Genomic DNA, 17,094 nt, shown 5'->3' on the forward strand with positions numbered 1-17,094 from the left:
AGGTTATAATGTATCAACTAGGTGGTTTTCAGTTTGGGGTCTAAAAAACCCGGCACCGAGGACCCATTAGGTTTGGGTTCTAGATAACCCAGAACCGACCCCTTAAGTCATTAACCAACTTAAGGCTCATTGCAAGTCATACAAATAGGAACGGACCCATGGGACACTGCCATCTCGTGGGTGTAAGTTTGGGGCCGAATCCGTCCTAAGCCCGCTTAGGGCCTGGGCTAAGATTTTTGACCTTGAGGACAAGTTAGGATTAAAAAACACTGACCTTCGGTCAGGGTTGACCCGGGCTTTGTTGAGGTCTATGCCCGACCCTCATTTTAATCTTGATTTTATTAGTGAATTTTAAACCATGATTTATATAATATAATTTAGGGCTATTATCTTATCCTTCTATTTAGAATAATGGAATTTGTGTCATTGATTCTTATGGTTAAGTGTTCTAAACATCTTTTATTGTGTTGCACTTCATAATTTTAATTTTTTTTTTTTTTTTTTTTTTTTCATTGCATAGAACACAAATGGCAAAAAGAGGGTAAATCAAGGTCTGTCCGATGGCCAACCTGGCCCAGTTAAGGTCAATGAGGACCGGGTTGGATTGACATAAACTCAGGAAGGTTGGACCTAGGCATGAATCCGATAAGTTTGAGTTGGGGCTGGATTGAGTTTTGAAGATCTAGAACTGGGTTGGAGTTCTAAAAAATCTAAGGATACTAATGCCACGGAGAAATCATCCTTCCTGCCTTCCATACCTCTACTGAATTTTTTTTTTTTTTTTTTCTATTGAATTCCTTTTCTTTTATCTTTTCTTTTTTCTCTCTACTCTATGCTATTGAGTGTCGCTGGCCAATAGCCACCTATTCTTACACGGATATCATTTTGGGTGTTCTTTTGCTCTGGCTATCGATTAAGAGCGAGGAGCCTGGGACACGTCACACTCTTCTGGATCAAAATCTATCTGAGAGGCCAGCAGCTTATGTGGATTAAGCCCTTAGTGTCCGCTCAGCACTCTTTATGCTATCTCCGAGTATTTGGACAGAATTCATGTTGAGTCCGACAAGAAAGAGGTAATAAAATTCATCAAAAGCCTGGCAACTTGGAAGTTTCACACATCATTCAAGATGTTAGGCAATTTGTGCCTCATTTTGATGTATTTTCTTTCTCCATATCAATAGGGAATGCAACATTGTAGCTGACCCGGTAAGCCTTGTCCATGTGCATGACAATTTGGCCACATTCTTCTTCTTGGCTTCATGAGTCATATCTCTTGAACACCTCGGCTTATTTGACGATGATGAACAAATCTATTAGTTACTAAAACAATAAGATTTTTTTGCCATTCCCAGAGAGTTAAAATTCGTTTTAATTTTTTTTTTTTTTTTTTTTTTTCAGTTTTCCATATCAATCCCAATTACACAGCATAAAATGCCCAAAAAACAAAAAAAGGAAACATTTTAAATAAAAAATTCGATGAGTAAAAAACCAAATTAATGGCATAGTCGGGGGATAACAGTGTCAATCGATTCGGTTTCAGTTTTTTTTGTTCAATTCGATTCAGTTCAAACCGAAAATCAAAATAAGTTGGTTATGTTTTATGTGATTTTTAATCAATTTCATTCCGTTTACATGGTCTCAATATCTGATTCCCGATTCAATCATATCACCTTGATGGCTTTACAAGGTGTCTTAGCCTTCAAAGTTGCTGATTCCAGAATTCGATCATGAGCTGTCAAAGTCACCAAGAAGAACCTGAGAATTACCCCGACGGCTGATTCTCTCTCAGATTCAGGGTGAGTCCTAAATATACAACTCAAAATCACCGGAAAATGGTGCAGATTCCACCATTCTGATTTTGATCACAATTCAGAATTATAATGATCCCACCTTAAAGTGGCTGTACCTAAACTTGTTCTCCTTGTGTGGAAAAGAGGCTGTTTAACATCTTCACAGATAGATAGATAAAAAAATTAATAATAATAATAATATTTAAAAAATAATAATAATAAAATAAGAACAAGGGTTTTCCACCTGATGCTGTTAGCTTGCACTGAAAGAGTTGATACCCCTCATTCCAATTGCAATCTAGTTTTAACATATTTTGCCTTAAGTAAATATTTCCAACTTGCACGATAAAGTGTAGACATCAAATCCGGCTCACAACCGGTCTAAAAATAAAAGTCTGATGTAACCCAAAACTGTAACGCGTTAAGAAAATCATCACAAAGGTGTCACTATCCAAAATTCGATAATGGTGGTTTCAGAACTAAAGTGGGTGTGCCCCTCATAAATCAGCCACCAGTTGACAAATATTATATCTTGATTTGGACTCACATTTAAAGTTTGATCTTCATATCCATCTCTGAGGGAAATACTTTGCCACGATGGTTAAAGACCATGAAGTCTAGGTTGTCTGGTAATGAAACTATCCTGCATTGCAAAATTGCACAAATCCTTCGATTAGATAGTAAAGACGCCAATCTTACTATATTCCAAAATGACCAAATCCTGCCAAAAGAAATTCCAGCTACCAGAAGTTACACTTGAGATGGATTGAATCAATAGAAACTTTTTCCATGAAAATATTTCAAAAAATTAACATGCACAATATTATTAACTAATGTCGACAATTTCTATTAAAGTCTAAAACAGTTCGGATTCCTAAGCATGGTCTTTATTGTTTGAACATAAGCCCTTCAGGAGTACTCTCACAGACAAACTGACTAATTTATTAAATAAGTGAATGATTGAAGATACATCAATCTGAGAGAGAAACAACGGACTCTCATGGACCCAAAATACCAAAAGATACATGCTCTAGCAACCAGTTCATGGGCTGCCTATTGTATTCGATACCTGTTCTTGTTGGGTTGTAATTGCTGTTTGGAAATCCACAAATCCTTCCAACCAAAACTTTTAAAATATTTCAATGTGCCGTTAAATCCATTGCAGTTAATATGAATTGCATGCCTGTGTAACCACACACACACCCACTATATTCCAGTCATCCTTCCTAATTAAAATTTATTTTTGGATAAATATCAAACATTTCGCATATACACATGAACATAAAAGGCCCAAAGGAAATGAATTCCTTGACCAAGATTGTCTCCCAACTCCCTGCTTTGCCAGAAAATCTACACATATCATTCACTGTCCACAGCTTCAACCAGAACAAGCAGTTTCCCCTGAGCAGGTCTCCAAGAAGCTTCCTTGTTAGAAGACAACCAGGTAATGATTTTCGGTTAATCAGCCTCCCCCATGATATCATAAAATCACTCTCTCATTCATTGTATACGACTTCCCCCTTTTCAACCATTTATATGACAATGTCGCCTAGGAGTTAGATGCTATGGATTCATTAAATAGATTTAAAATTAAAAATAAATCAGATGTCACACATTGAAGGGCATGTGTCCAATCTGTGTAGCTGACATATCCTCTGATTCTTCATATATCCCTGTATCCATCTCCTAAACATCCGAGTTTATGAGATTTTAACTTCTTCAGATTGAATGATTCCAATTGAACCAAAAAAAGAACCCTAGGGACACCAGTGGAACCCTGCATGGGATTGTCACCTCCAACCAGCCAACCCTGAAACTCCAATAAAATTTCCCACGAGAGAATATAACTTACTGCCTTTAGGCCTTGCTGAACAATGGCTACCAAAAGGTAATCACCAGGTGGATTATTCTGTAATTGCAGAGGGGCTAGCTCCAATTACATTTCCAGAGAGGATAAGAATAAAATCTGACAGCCTCAAATTCCCTTCAAGCAGAAGGCCACCAAAATAAGGTGCCCCAAATAGAGTATGTGAGTACTTATTTGAAGTGGGATAAAAATCCCTTGACCAACTCTGGAGTCACATTCCCTTTTCATCAAAAGTTTGATAATTGAGCTCGAACCAATGCACCAACAAGCTGCAGAGGGAATCATCTACCATAAAATCTACAGACAGAATCTAGTGCTCAACTGACCACCCAAACATATGTTTCTTAAAAGTCTGGGGCATAGTCACTGTATTCCAAACAGGATCAATACGAATACCCATATCACTTTCTTAACCGAGAAACTTCTTATAACTAACTATGCAAGTCTAACCTATCAAAAACTCCCTCCGTCTAAGCAAACTGCATTACAATAACTCCCAGAACTCCAGACACCTTTCTATGAATTGTCAATAGAATTTTGTAAAATAGTGAAGCTTGTCAAAAAAAAAAAATAATAATAATAAATAAATAATAATAATAATAATAAAATCACAAAGGAAAAAGATTCCTCTATCGGTCGCCTATGATCTGCCATATAAGTAGGTTAACTCTCTGGACTGGCCATATGCCAAGTTTCATGGCACATCTCAACTGTATGGCTGATCAAGTATTAAATTGTCTCCAATGTAGCTTCAGGTGCCAACTGCTCTCACAGTTATTGACATTTCAAACCTTTCTCAGGCATCACGTCATATGTGGCGATATGCAGTTGGGCAGAAACTTACCACAGAAGTGATTGCTGATGTGGGAAAAAAGTTTAAACACCAAACAAACTGCCACACAGCAGATATTGGAGACCGTTCAAGAATGTATTACTTGACTGCCAATCCAGAAGCCTACTGGCCCTGCTCCGGATCATAATTCACTACTAAAGTAAAGTGGATCTGGTATTACTGTAAACAGTAAGAAAGCATCCCCTTTTGCAAGACTCACATTGTGCAGCTTATCTGCACAAAAAGTTGGTAAACTGCTGAAAACTTTGACTACATTATCACTGAGCTTTTGATGCAGGACAGCTGGGAAATTGGAAATCCTGCAGATTGCTTGCCAGGTAGTAAACCCAAGCTAAGTTAGGGTTAATGAACAAGTTTGGAAGGAAAAAGTGATAAGAATTAGGTATTTCAAATATTAGATGGACAAATAAAAGATAGGGATGAGATAAAATTGCAAGAGGGAAAAAATCAAACATAATAGAATTGATGGAGGGAAAAAAAAGAAAGATATAATTAAACAAGGCTCAAATGGAATGGAAGTATGGGACTCGGTGTGTGTGTGTGTGTGTGTGTGTTGGGGGGTTGGATTCCAAGACCATAAAACAAGAAAGACCAGGAGAAAATGGAATTGCTCTTCACAAATTGTTTTTGTAGAAGGACTGCATGGTTGGGGATTGATATGCCAGAAGGTATCAAATCTTGATGAGAAAAAGAGATAAGGGGACATCAAGATAATCAACATAAGATGATAGATATAATAAACTGATACTAGAAATGAAGAATAATTCAAGAACAGATCTAGAATCAAAGAATTCTGATATGATCTAATAATGAGATCCAGGAATCAGTAACAAGATCAGTCAGTAACCAAGATCTTGAAAATTCAAAGAAATTAACCACCACCACCACCCCCCACCCAAAAAAAATAATAATAAAAAGGTTCAGATTCAGGATCATTATCAAGGATAGGAAGAAGCTAATGAAGAACTTGGAAAGAATTAAAGAGAAAGATTAAAGATATCATCAGTAGAAGCATGAAAAATCTTAAAGAACCAGTACTCATAACCAAGACCAATCAGGAATTGCATGAAACAAGAAAAAAAAAAAAAAAAAAAAAAAAAGCCTTTAAAAACAGCACCAAGCTGAAGATATGCACAAGGAATGCACGATATTTTCACTTAAAAGAATGTTATATTTCCTAATTCTAGTCGAACTTAAAATAATGAACAAAGCACTTTAAATAAAAAGATCACTTTAGAAGACCAACAATAAAAACTGCTGTTTGCTCTAATTTAATAAGGCTATTCTAAAGACAGTAATGGATTCCCAAATGAGGAAATTATATAGCTTTCCTACTACTATGTGAGAGAGAGAGAGAGAGAGAGAGAGAGCCTTTTCTGGTGCAAGGTGAAGATCAGGAAACTCAGACCACAGTTTCCTGGACCTCGAAACAACTTGCAGAGGATCACATACATGCTGAACTAAACTATTCTGAGCACCTAAAGATCAGCACACAACTGGACTATTTTCTATTTTAAATTAAACAGCTTAATCTGGACTATTTTCTATTTTAAATTAAACAGCTTACCCTCAATCACTTAAAAGCGGGCACACTGCTTCTCTGTAATAGTTGATTAATTCATAGATGCTGATAAAACTAGCATATAAGATTTGGTGCAGCAATCAAGTGACTAGAGATTAATGTATCCACTCAAAATGTATTTGAGTAAGCAGACAACAAGGTGTCATTTACCAAGCTAAATCATGTATTTCCTTTCCCAAATCTTTCCGTATAAACATCTAAAATATTTGAAAGTGCTAAACACCAAGATGCCAGGAAAACTATAGCACAGCTTAATATTTAGAGCAACTGGCATATGATCAGGATTGCTAAAACCAGTAAAAATGCATCTGACAAAAACAATTCTAAAATGTCTTCTACCATGCTAAATCATGCATTGTCTTCTTTAGATGAAAAATAATATTAGGAAACACTCATCTGTGTTGCAAATTTGTGTTTAGAGTAGGTATGCTCAGCTTTGTAATTGGTGCAGCATTATAGTTGTTCGACTATCTTTTGAATATTCTACCTAATTAAGCCTCAGCATAATATGGGGAAATTGTTTCTCATTAGATTATTAATTTCAAGATCACACTAACACTCAAGAGGGTAGTAAAATGTTGGAGCCACCAACATGAGGTAAAAGCATAATTAGTCCAAATGAGATCAACAAAAGCAAAGTCAAGTCAAATGTCTCATGTGAAGTATTGGAGTTTAGCTTACCAAAGAAAACAATGCATGATGTACGCATGAACTTAAAAATAAAATAAAATAGGGTCAAAGTTGAATTCATTGATTATGTAATTCCTTGTAAACAGAGAGGGACATTTACATGTTGATCCCAAAAAAATGCTTTCTTCCTTGAAGAGCTGAATAAATAGAAACATCTAAGTGATTAAGTCACGAATGTTTCTAAGACAACCAACATTTGCTATCAGTCTTCCCTTTCTTTGTGAGGATGCAAAATTAGTAATCAAATAGTATTGCTTAAAACAAATTGAAACCCATTAGCACTATTTTAGCAGCAAGGGTTTCTTTGCTTCTCCCATTCTCATATATTTGGCTTTGCATTATTCTCTTGGTTGGTAATATTGAGTCAAATTTACACCATCCAGAAGTAACTCAACCTCTACCATGAAACGAGAAGGTGCCGCTATAAGTCTAAGCACTAAATAGCTCATATTCACAGAAAATGCATCAATAACTAATGCACGTTTCATAATCTCTCTACCTCCCAAAAATAACACTGGATGCAGAGAACGAATTTCAAGCAGACAACAAGCAAGACATTCAGCTGACAGAATTTCCAATCCCAAAGACTCTACTGCATTCCACTCGGAGATTGACAACTACGTCTTCACACCTAAAAGCTTGTTCACATTAAATATGAATAGAAGATGAGCAAGTGATTCAGTTTTTATCCTCAACTATTTCTGTTTCCTTTTTCCCCCTAAATTGACTAATCAAATAAAACAAGGTACGACCAACTAGAAAGAAATGGGTTCAAAACCAACCTGTTCTCATCCGAATCAGGAAGTATGGATAGGAATTCTCCCGGCACACTTAACGCCGCAAACATACAGAAAACTAAACCTAGAAGCAGCTCAACCACCACCTGCATTATCGCAAAAATTTGAGTTCCATTAATACCACAACAAAATATTAAAAAAAAAGGAGGGGGTGGCTGTGATTTACATTCATAGGAGGTCCCGAGAATTCTTCCTCCAGGATCTTCAACAAACCTCTATCTGCAACAAAATCAACTCAATTTCAATCGGCAGAAGCAGGTACAGAGACATAAAGAATAATCAGAGCATATACATAAATTTAATCGGTTAAGTAATGCTTCGTAACCCTAATTCACTGATTCGAGATGTGATTGAAGAGGAAGAATCATGAAAGATCAGAATTTACACTGAATGGTAGAGTAAGCTGCGTGACCCAGAATTGCAAGCCCTATCATTCCGATCAGGAAGCCAATCCTCATCTTTGAGAATTCAAACTACTCGGTCCTCACCCCTCACCCCGGTCCTCGCTTCTTTTTAGGGAGGCCGTCCTCGCTCTTCAAGTCTCGTTTGCTTGCAAGGAAAATTCAAGGCAAAGTTTCAAACAAAGAGAAGGAAAATAAACATTTTATCATTACCTGAAAATTTTTACCCATTTTTTAAACTTTTCAAACCTAAGAAATTTTAGAAGCAAAGTATAATGAAATTTAGCAGGAAAGCAGAATGAAATTTAATAATAAAATATGAGAAAATTTAATAATGTTAATGATGTAAACATGTGAAATAATGGTTACAAAAATTTTTCCTTTTTTAGATTTAAAATTTTCACCTTTTTGTAATCAAACCTAGATAAAACAAAATTATCAAAATGCTCATGCCATTGGGAATGCCTCCCTTAAGGTTAGATGAGAATATTTGTATGTCCTCCACGGTATGCTCATTTTGGAGAACAAATCCTATGTTCACTCATAATGCACACATAGTTGGATAAGAATGTTCACAAAATTTCAACCCAATCCAACTTATCACATAGTAGAACTAAGCATAACGTCAAGGGACAAGCATAGCTCTTTTGACTTGTCATCCAAAAAAATTCATTCCCTTTTTCTTTTTGATTGTTATCTTTCCTAAATGTATTTATATTGATTATAAAATCTTCTTAAATTATTTTAGTAAGAGAACCAAAATACTGTAACATTTCATTTATGGGACCAAAAATATTAAAACTACAAATAATCAAATAAGTTGCCACATGGTAAATGTATTCACAAGTAAAATATAATTTTGATTGATATATTTTATTTTAAATAAAATCCATTTTCAATTGGGTTTGCTTGGTCAGTATGAGATTTTTTTTCCTTTTAAAATGTATCTTCCTATTGCAATATTCTCATTCTCAGAGAATTTACTAAATCCAATTAGATTGTTATTACTTTTTTTATTTCAAAATATCATTGCTTTGATTATAACAATCTTTTGAAAGCAATTTAACTAGGAATCTTTTCTTTTTTCTTGAATGCAATCAAACAACATATTTCAAGAACATAAAATTTATATATGCACATTACTTATTCTCCAGACCCTCCATATTCATCTACAAAAGCATTGTCCTAAGGAAGTGAGCACTACTATCTTGTTGATCTTGTCTCTCTTTATGATTATAGAAATTTTATAAATTATCTCAAGATAATTAAAAATAAAATTGTGGGATAATGTAAAATTGTGGGATAATGTTCTTTGTAGGGGAACATAACCTTTGCCATAGTCTATCTCTTTCCTTCTCCAAGTAAAATAACTTATATGAGCAAAGGAGAGAGACAAACTGTGGTATTGAGGTACTAATGGAAGCTGCACTCCCCTACAAAAAATAATAATAATAATAATAATCAAAAATAAAAAAACTCCTTAAAATTATACTTATTTTATTCTTTGAAGAAAAAAAAAAATAAGAATATGCTCTCATTCCCTTCAGATTCTCAACCAGTAAGAAGCTACTAAGAATATGCTCCTATAATACCTTCACGTGCCTATTCTTGTTTCTATTGTTGACTTTTGCCTATCTCATATTGTACAACATTGTGTGCTCTTTCTTGCTATCTACCTAGCAAAATTCAAGTTTGCTTTGCTTTAGTAGCAAAAAAAAAAAAAAAAAAAGACAGCTATCATTTCATGGTCCAACTAAATAAGTTTATCTTAATACCACACATAATTCTGCCATATGGCCGGCTTAGGTGAAATTTCTAACCATTGAATAGAAATACAACAAATATATCTTAGTCATGTATCAAATTCATATTGAAATTTAATCAAGTACCTTCCCATGTCTGCACCTGTTAAGTTTTTCATTCACCCACAACAGAATAGTTCATATCATATCAATATATGGATAAATGGCTTATATATATATATATATATATTTTGTCACTTGATCAACTTCATTTAGACTAAATCTTGACATGTGATTTGTGGACTTTATGCCTAATTGTCCATAAAATTTGATCCTTATCTAATACGCCATGTGGTGGATAATCACCTTTCAATGGGGCTAACCAGATAAGCTTCTCATAATAACTTCATCTGACATTTGTTTTTTGGTTATGGTGTTTCCCATGGGTGACCAATCTTTTTTTCTTGTAACAAGTACTTGAACATTTCTTTTTAAACATAAATGCCATTATTTGCCATGTGCAAGTTTTTTTTTTTTTTTTTGTACAAATGCAAGCTTTGTTTGATTGGAAGTAAAGAGAAATTAAAGGAAATGAAATCACTATTTAAAAGAAAAAGAAATTTGTTGTCATCATGATTACCTAGCATACGTCAAACTTTTCCCAACTGCAAAGTAAACCGAAATTGAATAACCAAATTTGATAGTTTTTTAAGTTTGTACTATAATGTAAGGTAATGCCTATGCGAATTTATATTTAGTATTGATTTAACTTTCACTTTCATTCGCTTGATTGTCTTGCAACCAAATTGAGTTATAGTGTGGTTGGTAATCACTCGTATACTATATATTTTGATCATATGTTTTGTTTTAGTATAATTCAATATCATCGCATGTTAAAATAATATTTTAAAAATTATTTAAACATGTGCTTAAAAAAATGTTGAACACTAAAATCAAAATGATGGGAGAAAATCTATAAATGATTGCTTATATGATTGAGATGAACCATCAACCTTTTTTATTTTATTTTTTTAGTATAATGATGAACCATTAAATTTGAAACATAGAATATACAATTCATTTGGCCAATCATAAGCATAGCCAAAATGTCATTTCTTGTGACAAAAATAACCGTTGATGAAGCTATAATCACCAATGTCCTTTTATGGATCCAAATGCATGTTTTTACACAAAATGTACGTTAGACTCAATATTCTATCAAAGACTAGGGTGTCAACTGGTAGAGTGCGACTTTGATCAGGCCTAATCAATCTCAACCAATTTAAGACCCCACACACTTCAGTTAATTGAACCTCAAAAGCTGAGCATGGACTCTACAAAAAAAAAAAATAATAATAAAAGGACATGGGAAGGAATATATTTACTAGTTATATCATCGGCAATCACTTGAATCTCAATATATTGTTTTACTTATAATAGGTAAAGCAAGGACTTTAACCAATTGTTTATAGCGTTGGCCAAGCTACAAAAAACACTAAAAGTGATCGAATATTAATCGATATAGGGCCAACATCAATCTATTTAATAAAAAACCATGTGTTTTTCTCATAATTATGTATATATTTACATGATAAACCAAACCCAAATCGGATCAAACCTGATAAGAGAAAGCCAAACTAAACCAAATCCAAACCGGATCAAAACTGAACATTCCCTTGTTGGTTTGATTTTAAATTCACATCTCCTCACACCAAAACCGATTCAACTCGATCAAAACCGGATCAAATCGGACAGAGTCGACTGATTGAGGCCAAGCTTTGTTGAATGGAAAACTCACACCCAGACTCCAGAGAGCCGTTCAAAGCCACCCAATAGTGAGAATCTCATTTGAACGCAAACGTGTTCTTCCAACCAGCCACCCATATCACCTCCATCTCTCTCCCTCTGCAATGAAAAGCTGACTCGAAAGAAGTTGTTGAAAATGGCGTTTCTTGTGTCAAATCTCTCTCCCTCTCTGCTTGTTCAAGCCAAATCAAAAGAAAAGCTCATCCACCAAACTTCTCTAACAAAACCCACTCCTCCATGCCCTCCTCTGCTCTCTTCCTTTCCTCTCACCAAACTCGAAACCCCACCCGTTCGCCGTTCGCAGGATAAGGACCTCCCTATTCAACAGGATAAGCAGAAGGACGATTTCTATGTTAATCTCGGCCTTGCTGTGAGGACTCTGAGAGAAGACTTACCTTTAATCTTCTCCAAGGAACTTAATTATGACATCTACAGGTATTTTATCATTCTTTTTCTCCAAGTACATCAATTCTAAGGTTAGGGTTCTTTGTTGAATTCTGATAGATTGTATATATTGGATATATATATATATATATTTTTTTGGTTTCAGAGATGATATAACTTTCATGGACCCATTGAACACCTTCACCGGAATTGATAAATATAAATTGATCTTCTGGGCCTTGCGTTTCCATAGCCGAATTCTGTTTCGGGAAATTTCCTTTGAGGTTTATAGGATATGGCAGCCTTCTGAGAATGTTATATTAATCAGATGGAACTTGAGGGGTGTTCCCAGGGTTCCATGGGAGGCAAAGGGTCAATTTCAGGGGACTTCGAGGTATAAGTTGGACAGGAATGGGAAAATTTATGAACACAAAGTCGACAATTTGGCGTTTAATTTCCCACAGACATTGAAACCGGCTGCGTCGGTGTTGGATTTGGTTGCTGCCTGCCCGGCTAGCCCCAATCCGACATTCTTATGGGGGCCAACAGAAGCATACACATCAGCGTGGTTGGACTTTTATCAGGCAGTGAGGGGGACTTTGTATAGTGAAGGGTATTTGCTTATGCAAGATGGGTTGGTTACATGTTCATAACAGCAGGCATTGAGGATTCTGGTGACTGATGGAATGTTCTGTATACTTGTTATCCAGTATTATAGATCTGCTTCATACATCTTGTATCATATTCTCGTATACAGCTCATTAGCAGTTTAGGTAACGAGCTAATGTACATAGGCAGGAATGTTGGGCATTCATGTTCTTGTATTGTGGGGAAGATGTAAGAAAGTGGGTGCATATTTGTTGAGTTGTTGCAGTTCGGATGTGCATTTATAGGCATCTTTTGTTAGCACTCAATGAAGATCTTTTCTATATGATGTTAAACTTAAAAATAAGCTTCCATATGATTCACGTTGCTGCTTTGTTTTCATTAGGGGGGTGAAAGGGTTACTACTTTATGTATTTGAAGACTCCAATTGAATAAGAACACATAGATTTTCCAGGACTACATAATAGTGTAAACATGATTATATTGTGGATACTGCTTTATATATCTTTTGTGGTTATTTTGGCATGTGCAGTGTTGATTGATACTGTTGTATCTGTTATGCTAATTGGGCATGGAAATGGCTTTTGACATATAATGTTACTGAAACATTTAGATCTGGGACAATTACAATTATTTTTTGAGTTTTTAATTAATGAATTTTAGCTTGTTTATATAAAGAGAAGTTGGATATTTGCATTGATTACTTTTTTTATTTTTTTATTTTTTTATAGTTTTTAATCAGGCTATGTTTGGTTGCAAGGAATATTTAAGGGGAAGGGAAGTGAAATTTTCATACTTAAAAAGGAAACTCTTATAATCATTACTCCATGTGATTGTATAAACTACTTCATTTTTTTAACCATATTTAGTAATGACACATTTACATGTAATTTTTATTTTACATATTATAGCAAAGGGTTTTGGATGCAAAGTAAAGTGAAATTTAATATCCAAATATGGAATAATTTGAAGTTGATATAGTCACATGGTGTAATGGTTACAAACATTTATTTTTTAAGTATGAAAATTTCACTTCCCTTCCTTTAATTCCACTTGCATACAAATGGAGCCTCAATGATTTCTCTTTCGATGGTCTGCAGTTCATTATTCCATAACTCAAGGTTTATGTATATTTAGCTGAAATGGGTTGTTCACTCCATCTTATATAGGACAAGGGCAGTTGCTCCTGATATTTCCAATTAAACAATTTTTAAAGCACATAGTAGAATATCAGCATGCTACTTCACAGTATGTAAAATGTATGTCAGTGTTAGCATGAATTTGTACCTGGGTAAAGTCAAGAAGAAAGCCAGGTTCTGTGCATTGCCTGGTAATCACTTTGTGATGCAGGCTAAAAGGAATTGATGTCAAAGTTAGTTAAAGAACTAGTGGGATGCAGAAGCTTCTCTCTTCCAAGGCCATCATTGGTTGGAGATCCATTTCTTACAATCAATCATATAGGGCCCTACAATGACCCAAAAGTCTAGGTATTGCTTCCTGGTAGAGGTGCACATTTGCCCATAAATGAAGTAAATAGCCCTTGTTCATTGGCTGAATCATGGACTGCATAAGTTTTGTAATTAACTAAGGTTGGATTTGTTGTGCAGCAGATTATAGTTGACTATGAATCATAGTTGCTGATCTTATAAATTTGGCAGCTTCTTTTCCTTTTGAAATTAGAAGTTGCTGTGAGATAATTAGCAGCAAATTGGATGTGGTATTGTAATCAAACTGAGAGACTTAACAAATATGGGAATGACCATGTCCTTGGGTAGTTAGTGCAATTTTTATTTTGCACATTTCAGAGTTGTCCAAAGAAAATTAGTTAATATGAATTCTTTTTTTTATCGGAACATTTCTTACCGATGTCTCTTAACCCCTTTTTTTCTTCTGGAAATTGGATGGGATTTCTGAATCTTTAACATGTTGGTTGGTTTATTTAATGGGTGTGACTGTTCTTCATGTCTTGCCTGGAGTCTCTTTTGTACTTCAAAATACTTAATTTTGAGGGTGTGACTGTTCTTGGTGGCTTGGTTAGAGACACTTGTGTACTTCAAAATATTTAATATTGCATTCTCCATCTGACTCGTAACTCCAGCTAATGATTTTAGTGACCTAGCAATTTTACGGGATAAATAGAACTCGAAGATTGATCCAAGTATTTGAGAGTTGTTTTTGTTAACCTTACCTGCAATACTCGAGCAGATTCTCTTTTATGAATGTCCAAGTGGTAATGGGATGGCCTTTGATTTGTAGAAAATAGATCCAACTTTAGACTGAAGTAGGCTCCTCAAGCTTCTTAGGCATGCATATATATGTTTGACAATTATTTACTGACATATTATCTTATATTTAGGTGATTTACTCTTGTTTGTTTAACGATTGGACATAAATTTGGAGGGAACTCATGCAAATATTCTTGCAAACTCATCAACATAATTGAGCACATTGAAAACAGATTTTTTTTTTTTTTTCTCAATGATTTAGATTTATGTATCTCAAAATATTATGTGACAGATAAAGTGAGCTGACAAAGAACAGGTCTGGAAGTTTGAAATTGCTAAGTAGATTATGGGAGAGATAAGTTGCCATTTTGGTGACTTTAGGAATCCTAGTAGAATATGGTTTGCAAAATGATGCAATTTGAGGTTCTTTTTAGGTTCAGATGAGGTGGTTGATGGGTTTACTGGTGCTCATAAATGTTAATGAATTCTATGATGTCAACAGAACTTTGTGAATGGCTTATTGATGACAGGCTTTATAAAAGTTGGTTTTGAGTCTAAAGTAGGTTGGCTAAAGAGCTAACAGAACAAGGTTTTGGGGATGGTCTGATGAAAAATGGCTGGTTAGTTGATGGGTATGAAAAAAAAAAAAAAAAAAAAAAAAAAAAAAAAAAAAAAAAAAAAAAAAAAAAAAAAAAAAAAGAAGAAGAAGAAGAAGAAGAGAAAATAGGAGTGAAGATGCTATCAACAGAAACAAAAGGAGAATATAGGAGTGACGAAGAACTAAATAAATCTAAAATAAAATCCAAGCCACATCCTATGACTAGAATTAAGGGGTAAATACCCAGGTTCAAATCTTAAGAGCAGACACTCTGCTCAAAAAATGCAGAAGGTTATAAGCTGTCTCTAAACTCGTTCCTCCTAGGACCCTGCATAAGTGGGACCAGCACTGGGTAATGGTCCTTTTGTTATATAGCAGTAATTGACCAGTTACATTAAGTAAAGGAACTTTCTAACTAACTTCATGATTACTCATCCACATTAAAACATTTTTAACCCAAAATACTACCAATTGAACCCTACAATCTGACATTAAAGTGCTACAATAGGGTTCTGATGTAGGCCCAGAGACTAAAACAAATATTTCAAAAAAAAAAAAAAAAAAAAGAAAAGTAAAGTAAATAAAACAGAAAACTGCTTGCAAGAAAGTGCAGTTTGACACTTTATTTTTTCACTCTTCATTTGCTTTGTTGCTGTTTGCATTCTATCAGGGATTCTTTCCCAACATCATCTTGTATAACTGATGACTAACCCATGTATTCTAGAGAAGGAACTTTTTCCTGTTTAGGATTTCTAGGTGCAAAGCTAAACTTTTATATTTGTCATGACCTTGCCTATGGTTAGATGATAGCTTTCATGAAGTGTTACCTATTTTTAGGGCTGTAAGGGAGCCTAGTTATAAAGAAACAACATGGATCTAAAACCGTGTTGAACCACCCTACCTTAGCTGGTGAGCTGGAAAATTGAAGTCTAAGATCATTGAGAGCCCTTCATTATTTTGTAACATATATAATCTTATTTGGTATAAGAATATTATTCATTTATAAATTCTTGGTATGCATTGTTTAGTGGTGATTCGCATGCATAGGATAGCTAATTTCTTCTGAATGTATATGAGCAAGCCAGCTCTTCCATATTCCTTTTAGATAGATATTGGTTGTTGTAAATAAAGTTCTTACCCTTTTCCTGATATTTGACTGCTCTATCTCTTATCTATTCAAAACCTACCTGTTTCGGTGAACCATTGTCATCAAATAAAGTTCTTGCTGTGGCCCATAAGCTCCTTGAAGGAAATAAATTTGACTATCCGCTTGGGATTGAAGTTCCCCTATACTTCAAAATACTGATTCTCCACTTGGTATTTGCAAACTATAACTGTATGTGTAGGATAACCTCCATGGTGTTTTTCTTCCTTCCACCTAAATATGTTCAGTGGCAATCTGGATCATATTGGAAATATACTTACATATCTGGCACTATGAAAGAGCTCCAATTCCAATGCTTCCCTGATCAAATGCAAGACTGAATAAGAACCTGAAGGGTAATTTATCTTGTTCCCCTATTTCAGATGGATTAGGTTTAATTTTGATGGTTTCCATGATGGACTGAGATTGCAGATTTATTATTTGTCTACTCATTTGTTATTATTTATGTAATCTCGTACATGGATTTGGGACTATGATTTGTGATGGAACTCAATTGTTAATCCTTGACTGTTGCACAGATTTGAACCTTGTTTAAAGGTTTCAAATTGTAATTTTCCTTCCTCCACAAAAAGATGCATATTCATGATA

The 17,094-nt window shown here is 34.7% G+C and overlaps 2 protein-coding genes across 2 annotated transcripts; one reads left to right on the forward strand and one right to left on the reverse strand.

The window, feature by feature from the left end:
* Nucleotides 1-2,048: 2,048 nt before the first annotated feature.
* Nucleotides 2,049-8,138, reverse strand: LOC122093198 (membrane magnesium transporter). The gene is made up of 4 exons (XM_042663478.1): nucleotides 7,965-8,138; nucleotides 7,746-7,798; nucleotides 7,565-7,665; nucleotides 2,049-2,433 (listed from the first exon to the last, which is right to left on the reverse strand). Exons 1-4 carry the CDS (start codon nucleotides 8,035-8,037, stop codon nucleotides 2,340-2,342), a joined length of 321 nt encoding a protein of 106 aa, XP_042519412.1. The 5' UTR covers nucleotides 8,038-8,138; the 3' UTR covers nucleotides 2,049-2,339.
* Nucleotides 8,139-11,524: 3,386 nt separating this feature from the next.
* LOC122093363 lies at nucleotides 11,525-12,861 on the forward strand. The gene is made up of 2 exons (XM_042663692.1): nucleotides 11,525-11,963; nucleotides 12,079-12,861. Exons 1-2 carry the CDS (start codon nucleotides 11,665-11,667, stop codon nucleotides 12,563-12,565), a joined length of 786 nt encoding a protein of 261 aa, XP_042519626.1. The 5' UTR covers nucleotides 11,525-11,664; the 3' UTR covers nucleotides 12,566-12,861.
* The last annotated feature ends 4,233 nt before the right edge of the window (nucleotides 12,862-17,094 follow it).

This window comes from Macadamia integrifolia, chromosome 11 (assembly GCF_013358625.1).
Source record: "Macadamia integrifolia cultivar HAES 741 chromosome 11, SCU_Mint_v3, whole genome shotgun sequence".
NCBI classification, from domain to species: Eukaryota; Viridiplantae; Streptophyta; class Magnoliopsida; order Proteales; family Proteaceae; genus Macadamia; species Macadamia integrifolia.

Coding starts and splice junctions, on each gene's coding strand:
- LOC122093363 (XM_042663692.1), top strand. CDS start 11,665: ATGGCGTTTCTTGTGTCAAATCTCTCTCCCTCTCTGCTTGTTCAAGCC. Junction 11,964..12,078: donor CTTAATTATGACATCTACAG/GTATTTTATCAT, acceptor TTTTGGTTTCAG/AGATGATATAACTTTCATGG.
- LOC122093198 (XM_042663478.1), bottom strand. CDS start 8,037: ATGAGGATTGGCTTCCTGATCGGAATGATAGGGCTTGCAATTCTGGGT. Junction 7,799..7,964: donor AGCTTACTCTACCATTCAGT/GTAAATTCTGAT, acceptor ATTTTGTTGCAG/ATAGAGGTTTGTTGAAGATC. Junction 2,434..7,564: donor CCTGATTCGGATGAGAACAG/GTTGGTTTTGAA, acceptor TTTGCAATGCAG/GATAGTTTCATTACCAGACA.